At 38.5% G+C, this 8,489-nt stretch overlaps 1 protein-coding gene across 1 annotated transcript; it reads left to right on the top strand.

Annotated features, from left to right (window-relative positions):
• Positions 1–597: 597 nt before the first annotated feature.
• On the top strand, positions 598–8,254 carry black (glutamate decarboxylase-like protein black). Its single transcript, XM_011500984.1, has 6 exons — positions 598–813; positions 3,567–3,887; positions 4,916–5,111; positions 5,498–5,837; positions 6,588–6,872; positions 8,004–8,254. The coding sequence occupies exons 1-6, from the start codon at positions 631–633 to the stop codon at positions 8,236–8,238; spliced, it is 1,560 nt and encodes a 519-aa protein (XP_011499286.1). The 5' UTR covers positions 598–630; the 3' UTR covers positions 8,239–8,254.
• The last annotated feature ends 235 nt before the right edge of the window (positions 8,255–8,489 follow it).

Raw genomic sequence — 8,489 nt, 5'->3', positions numbered from 1 at the left:
AAAGCTTATGAAATAATGTTTCAGAAAGGTTTTATACAAATTGACTGTTGTTACTTGTGCTTTTGAACAAATTTGTATTATGTGCCAAATAAAAATTAAAAGAGATATACCAAAAAATGCTACCTTTTATTATTTTATTTATTACTATGGGCGTATTAATATAGATCAAGCATATTTCAAGTAGTATGGAAGCAAACGGCAACAAGAGCATAAATAAAAAAATCCCTACCGCTTCGACAGAATCAAGTAAATAATTAGATTATGGAACACCACAAACTCAGAAAGACATCATTGAGATCAAATTGCGTTTTATGAAAAGTGCCGGACAAAGGGGCGGGGAGCGAGGGAGTAAAGGGAAACAATTAGCGAGAACAGTTGGTACTTGTACGCTCTCGTTTTTCCGTTAGCAGGAAACGCTTGGTAATATGCAGCTACGTGCTACGATATTGTCGCGTCCTTGCACTTTCGCGGTGGGATTACCCGTATAAAGGAAGCCGTGGCTGCACTCGAACGCGCAGAGCTTCGTCGAGAGCGAGTCAGACGACAAGTAACCTCCAAGTCCCCCAGAAGCTGAAGATGCCTGAGACTGATCAGCAGCAGCAGCGGACAAGAACTGTAGATCCAGGAGAGATGCTTAAGTCTTTTTCACCCCTCAGTTACGAGCAACATGAGGAAGCCGTAGTAGAAAGCGATGAGGATTTCGGGCAGATCGATGCGGGTCAAACGGACTTCCAGAGTCTCCCAGACAGAGTCAAACATGAAAAGTTCATTCGCGACGCCCTAGAGATCATCCTAAGAGAGGCCGTGTTCGAGGTGAGTCTCCCTTGCGAAACTTAACGGACTGCGTCCTTAATACCGCGAGGGTCGATGGTTTCGTTATTCATTGAGAAGGAGCTCCATCCATTGGATAATAAGCCACTTGAAAAGGCATAACGAGGCCACGTTTTTTCACTTCTTCTCAGGCATACGCTAATGCATTATTAAAGAGATTCGCTCGACCTCTTGCTTGACAGTCACTTCGTTTTTTCCCTTTCTTATTCTTCTCTGAATAATGTTGGCGTTCGAAAGAAATTAATTTTTATTGAAGGAGGCCGCGGTTAAGCGCTTGCAACACAATGAGAAATCGGCGCCTTCTACAGTTAAATGGCCGTCTTAATAACTGTGCACGAGGGAATAATAGGGGATAAAAAACAAAACTACTTCATAGCCCCTCGTTCAAAATCATTACGAATGCAGCATTTTAGCAAAGAGCCATTTGTTCTCTCCGACGCCTCTGCTTGTCCCTTTTCGTACCGACACCCGCCCTCGCCACGCAATCCGCGCACTGAAATGAAAGTAAAAAGTCCGGGATATTAGTCGCAACGGGGGAAAGCAGCAAAAAGGGCAATGACTAATTATTCGGCGAGCACTGCAAAAGCAAGTACATGAATGAAAACGTAGTGAGCCGGAAAGTTAGGTGTATATGCAATATACTAATTGGTAGACGCAAATGCGGAGAGACGCACGTGCACGTGGCCATAAGGCGTGCACTTGACTACCACATGATTGTTTAACGTTCAATAAATATGTCCCGAGTTCCCTCTCGCCTCCGTTCCATGGAGAGGGAAGAGACTCTTTTCAGAAGCCTTTTGAAAGGGCTCCGGACATTCCCGGACGAGCTTATTAGCTTTTCCATTGTGTCCGTTTGCGCTTAGATCTTTGAGCGGCTTACGAAATAATTCAGTTGCAGTGATAATGAAAACACACGTTAATGGCGTTTGCTTCGTTGCAGCACTGGGACTTTTATGCGTCGCTTAGCCCAATCTTCTGAGCCTTCACTTTACACCGCTACCTCTGTGATTATTGCATATTTATGATTTAATTTGCAAAGTTTCGCAAACTTTAGCTGCACTGCATATTATATGCCACGTAATATGGTATACAAATGCATTTCGAACCTGCCGTTGGATAATAGCCGATCACTCATTCATTGGCATTAAATTCAAATCTATATAATTCTTTTTTTTTTAAGTATATATACAACAATACATTTCGCGTGACTAATAGAAGATCAAAGATTTTTTTATTGCAAAATTTAAACAACTATTGGCAATCTAAATTATCTTGGAATCAAATATGAAAGTATAAATATGAAATATCAATAGGTTTGCTTTTATTATTTATTAAGATATAAGTGTTGAGAATTTTAGTGCAACTCAATATGCAGTACTGAGGATTTATTGAAGCAGAAAAGTTCGCTTCCTATGATATTTTGTTAATGTGTCGAAAATCGTATACAGCAATGTTTTAAAAGTGTTTTTCAATGCAATTATATAATCATAACATCTCAAACATACGAAGGAATTTTTATGAATAATCTGAATTTTTCACAAAGTTCCACATAAAAGAATCTTTTGAAATTAAAAAAAAAATTAAATTAAAATAGTGTAGATTTTTTACTTAATTTGAAATGTGAACGAGTCAATTAAAAAGAAACCTTGATATTACTCTATATTATGTTAGAATTGCATGTAAATCAATCTAAAGAAACACCGTTAGATTAATCTTGTATATTAACTATAAAAATGTATTCGTCGTAAATATATTTTATTTAAATGCAGCAAATTATAGTAGCGAGGCAAAAGCAATTTTTTTATATTCCTATGAAATTTAAAAATCCACCTGACATGCGAACATACAATTTCATCTAAAACTATTCATGCATTGAATAATTTAAAATTAACAATGAAAATTACATTAATTATTGATTTCCCCATCATTATAGTTGAAATACATTTTAATAAATATTTTTAAAAAAGAAAAAAAAAGATCAAAGTAAAATAAGAAAAAATATAAAGAATTTCACCTGAATAGTAAGACCACATATTACTCTTAGACGATAATTCATCTACATACGGAGACAAGCCATTTAATATACACTTACGTACATTAATAATTCAAATTTGAGAAAATTTCAATTTCCCTTGATATTAAATTTGCATTATCTTGATAGTTACATTTACTTCGATAATCTAAATCAATTAAAGTAGCACACAAGATGAAACTATAAAATTAGCCATGAGCCGCATTGACGGACGGCCCTCGAAACATGTCTTTGAATAAATCGGATTGACTATCGCATTGGCTATACGTTCTTAATCACTACGAAAATTGATAAAATTTAAACACATAATACTCATTAATAAACGAGTGACTTAGAAGTCTATAAAGACGAGTTAGAATGTTGAAAATCGTTTATACAATGAGCAGCATTGCGAGACAATCGTATTGCGGCACTTAGCCATAGGTCCGAGCCTTTGTCCGTGCCGATTGGTCCACTGGCCATTCCAATCGGCACAAGTATCGGATTGATCAATAAAAAATTCAACTCGCAACAACACCCATAAATCCACCGAGCGGCGCTCGATATGAGGGCCCGAGAGGCCGCCGAAGGCAGATAGAAGCACTGGGCCGAAAGCTCAGCGAGCAAAGTTGTAAGCGCACGACCAATCGATTCGGCCGAGAGCCACTCGTCACTCCCTGTGGCCGCTCAGCCGCCATAATAATGAGGAAAGCCGCGTCTCCAGGGCACCTCACGGAAGAGTCACGTGGTGGAGTGGGTCGAGCCCAAAGCGCTCCCATCCATCATCGACTTCCCGGCTCGCAGCTCCGGCGAGTGCCACGAGGACCTGCTGCGGCACGTGGCCGCGGTCATACGCTACAGCGTCAAGACCGGACATCCGCACTTCGTCAACCAGCTGTACTCGAGCGTCGATCCCTACGGTCTCGTCGGCCAGTGGCTCACCGACGCCCTCAATCCCTCGGTCTACACCTACGAGGTTTCGCCAGTATTCTCCCTCATGGAGGAGGCCGTGCTGCGGGATATGCGTCTGATTCTAGGCTGGCAGGTAACGCGGTTAATGACAACGAGCATCCGACGACGACCTAATTACGCTTTAAAATCGATTTTGGTTCCTTTGACTTACTTGGACGGATCGTGGACTAATATTAACCATCGATATAATCGCGCTAATTACTTGACTGAATTTTTCTGCATCGCCGGATTCCGCTATTGCATGCACTGGAGGTAGCGTCATATTTATTCACTATCTCGTTTTGTATTAAAATTAAGTAAAAATAGAACTTCAATTAGTTTGACCATGCTTCGAACAATCACTTATTGTTAAACGTCGCTTTTCTATTTATATGTTTTGACATGAGGGTGGGGGTGGGCGGGCGGACGAGCGCAATGATAATATAATAATTTGGCTATTACTAATCTTGATCCAATATTTAACGACCGTAAAGATTTTGAAGTATGTGTCTATGTGCAAATGCTTTGCTTTCACTTCGTTTGATAATAATTAAAATAATTACATATTCCAGAATTTGCCGATAACATATTGCAGTTGAAATAAATTGAAACGGAAAAACGACATTTAAACAAGAACCAAAAGTAAACAAATCCTTCCTATATTGGAATGTAATTTCAATGGAATTAATTTATTTTATTTGAGGGCAAATGTGCGAAGTTCCTAAATAGTATTAACACGGACGAAAAGTGAAATATTTCGTATTGTGTTAAACGATGCTCGATGTCCATAATACAAACAAAAACAAAAAAAAAATAACTACCTTATAGAAAATTATTAATTATTTTTCTTGATGTCTCAAAGTAAAATACAAAATTTAACACACTCATAAATATTTAATAAAATGTCAGAATTATTATTAATAATCATTTGTAAATGCAAGTCTCTTAAATATCATTTTTTCAAGGTAAAAATTTTACAATTATAATCGAGTATTAGTTTCGATTAAAAAGGACTAATTTCCATTGACTGGTCAATAGAATAATCAGCTGCTAAACAATAAATAGCGCGGCCTTACTGTCCTATAATTTACCATAAACTAAGCCAAGTTCCCTAATATCCAGGACGGCGACGGGGACGGGATCTTTTGTCCGGGCGGCTCAATGGCCAACGGCTACGCTATCAATTTGGCACGACATCGGATGTTTCCCGCCATCAAGGAGAAGGGCCTGGCTTCCGTGCCGAAGCTCGTCATCTTCACCTCCGAGGACGCCCATTACTCCGTGAAGAAGCTCGCGGCCTTCCTCGGCATAGGCAGCGGTACAATTCATTGATGTTTGTTCTTATCGTAATTTTATCGCGACGAAAAATTAATAGCTCCGTCATTTACCACTAGTTTCTTTAACGCCGACCGCGTGCCACTTATGCTTACCATCCAACCAACCTTTGCTTATCTCGTAAAATTCGTTTGAATCTACGACTGCTCTCTCGTGATAATTCTGAAAACGCATTGGCAAAACGTTGTCCTTCCCCTCCTCATATACTGTGCCCAAAGTGCAGAGTATCGAAGCCCGTAAAATCACTTCTGGCAAGCAATAATGCGTGAACTAAGTTTTCGAAAGACCCCAAAGTTAAGTGCCCTTGGAGATAATGGCGAAAGGGGCTGCATCAATGCCTGTCATTACTCATGATGGGCAAAACTACAGAGAATGTACGAGCCGTGGAAGTGGACGAGCGCGGGAAGATGCGGGTGGAGGAGCTGGAACGCGCCCTGTCCGAGGTGGAGGCGGAGGGCGCGTTTCCTCTGATGGTGTCTGCGACCGCGGGCACGACCGTTCTCGGCGCCTTCGACCCAGTGCGCGAACTCGCAGCTCTCTGCCGCCGTCGCGGCATATGGCTTCACGTGGACGCGGCCTGGGGTGGTGGCGCCCTTCTGTCTCGGAAGCAGCGGCCGCTTCTCGACGGCGTCGAGCTCGCCGACAGCGTCACCTGGAATCCTCACAAGCTACTCGCCGCGCCGCAGCAATGCTCGACTCTGCTCACGAGGTCAGTGATTGAGCCTACTTCAATCATTTATCACGCTGCAATTACTCCGTCTGCTCAAACTTGTCTCGCTTCTCTAAGAATTGGTTGAGCACCAGTCTTTTAACTTTTGCACGCCAAACTTCTATTACCTTCAATTATATATTAAGAGTTACTTATGTTGCGCTTTTGTTAGTAATCAAATTTTTTAAGAGTCGCCTTTGCATCAAACTCTTCGTCGCTACAAATTGCCCTCATTTTTCATTGCACTTGACAACTAATAATCGAAACAATTTCAAATTTCTTGCATTTAGTTATGCAATAAAGAAGCAATTAATTTAACAATATTACGCCTACGTTCGTTTTCTAATTTGAATTTTTTCTTATTTTCTTTCTTGTTAACTTGATTGAAAAGCTGGTATATGTACATATCAAGTGTTAAGTCGAGGTTTATTATATAATCTCAAATAATTGAAATAAATGCTTGTTAATTATATTGAATGAGTATCGGTTAATTTTTACATCGAAATGCCTATGAAATGTTGCCCCAGCTATGAATAAAAATGGATTTCTAAATCCAAAGTTCCGTAATCTGAGATTGAATGAGAGTGGTTTGGAAGAGGCTTCACTTTATTGGCACATCACTGCGCGCCAAACTCAGAGTCATCGAATAAACGCTCATCGCTCGAAGCAAAATCGTGTAAGCTTTTCGACGTTAAGGCCTTATGCAGCCAAATATTAATAAAAGTGCCATACGAAAACTGACTTCTGCAGACACAAAGGGCTGCTGCAGTCGGCACACGGCTCGCAGGCGACATACCTCTTCCAGAAGGACAAATTTTACGACACGAGCTACGACTCCGGGGACAAGCACGTGCAGTGCGGCAGACGAGCGGACGTCTTGAAGTTCTGGCTGATGTGGAAGGCCAAGGGCACCGAAGGTCTCGAGAGGCACGTGGACAAACTCTTCGAACTGTCGAAGTACTTCGTCGGCCTCATCAGACACAGGCTCGGGTGGAAGCTCCTCCTCGAGCCCGAATGCACCAACGTCTGCTTCAGGTTAGACTATAGCTTAGGTTTGAATTTAGCGGCGAGTATATTAAAAGAGAAAAATAATAATAATAAAATAAAACTACTGTTGGTTAAATTAGATGATTGTCTTAACGGGCTTTTTATTTACATCGACATCATCGATAAATTAACGAACAATTGAGCGTCCCCCCTAATTATTTCAACACTCGAGTATTAACACTTACATAGACAAAATTATCTGATAATTTAATCTAAAATTTTATACACATAATAATAGCTTGTGTAGTAATAAATAAAATTAATTTACGCAAAAAGCTTTTAATTTTTTAATAGAATATTAATGTTAATAAGATTAACTATCGTGTGATAATTTGTGCATAAGATGTAAAAATTATTATTTTATTCTTGGTTTATCCATTATACCATTATAAGAGAAAATTTTGTATATACTCACTTGTTAATAAACATGTAGTGTGTTTATAATTTGATGTATGCATCATCTATTATATTTGTGTAACAAAATTTGTATATTTGTATTTTATAGAAGAATTATCTTATTCAATACTGGCTTATAAATAAAATGAAAAATCAGAAAAACAAAATAAAGAATTTATTTAGCTTAAATTTCTGAATTGTCAATAATTTTATAAACATATTAAAAATATGTGCAATTATAATGTATTTTAATAAATTTTTATTAAATGCTAATTTGAATAGTTTTTAAATGATTTAACTTTTAAATGATTGACAATATATATTTGATTTTGTAATCGCGATCTAAGATAAGTTCAAGTTGGACAATTATTAGTTTAATCCTATATCTCTATGCTTTGAAATTTAAACGCGAGACTGGCATATGGTTGTTTTTTAATGTATTTTCATATCTTAAGAAGAAGTAAATTGGATTCTATGGAATTTTAATTTAATAAAGCACAATATGATAAAAATCGTTCTGGCATAAATTCCTTCGTTTGATCATAAATTGCATGGAATTTATCAGAAAATATCTTAAACATTGTTGTTAAAATAAATGATTAAAATAAAGAATTTCAGTTGAGTAATAAAAGCGAATGTAGGCAACCTACTTTCTATCCGCACGCATTATCTACAAAGAATGCCAATACATCATTTATGATCTATAATTATCTGTCTGTACAGGTACGTGCCACCTTCGAAAAGACATCTCAATGATGAAGAGCTGTCGAAAGCACTGCACAACATGGCACCAATCATCAAAAGTCGAATGGTAAAGAAGGGCTCGATGCTCATCACTTACCAGCCACTTCGAGGACAGCCCAACTTCTTCCGGCTGGTGCTACAAAACTCGGGACTTACCGAGGCCGATATGCATTTCTTTGTCGAGGAAATTGAGCGGCTATCCGACGATTTATGATGTGGACTTGAAAAAATTAAAAGAAAAAGAAAAGAAAAAAGGAAATACCTGAACACATCGATGTACGGGAGATTTGACGATTGCAACTGGGAAATGAAGGTACGATGCACTTCATTGAATCTCTCGAGTGAGGTTTCAATTTAGTTATTACTTATTTCCTTTAGTATTCGCTTTAAGAAAAAAAACAGTAATACAAATGTTAAGAACTTTTAGGATGTATGTTATTATACTGTGCATTTCATTTACGTTGG

This window comes from Ceratosolen solmsi, unplaced genomic scaffold (genome assembly GCF_000503995.2).
Source record: "Ceratosolen solmsi marchali unplaced genomic scaffold, CerSol_1.0 scaffold10, whole genome shotgun sequence".
Lineage (NCBI taxonomy): Eukaryota > Metazoa > Arthropoda > Insecta > Hymenoptera > Agaonidae > Ceratosolen > Ceratosolen solmsi.
This window is presented reverse-complemented; position numbering and strand designations above follow the sequence as displayed.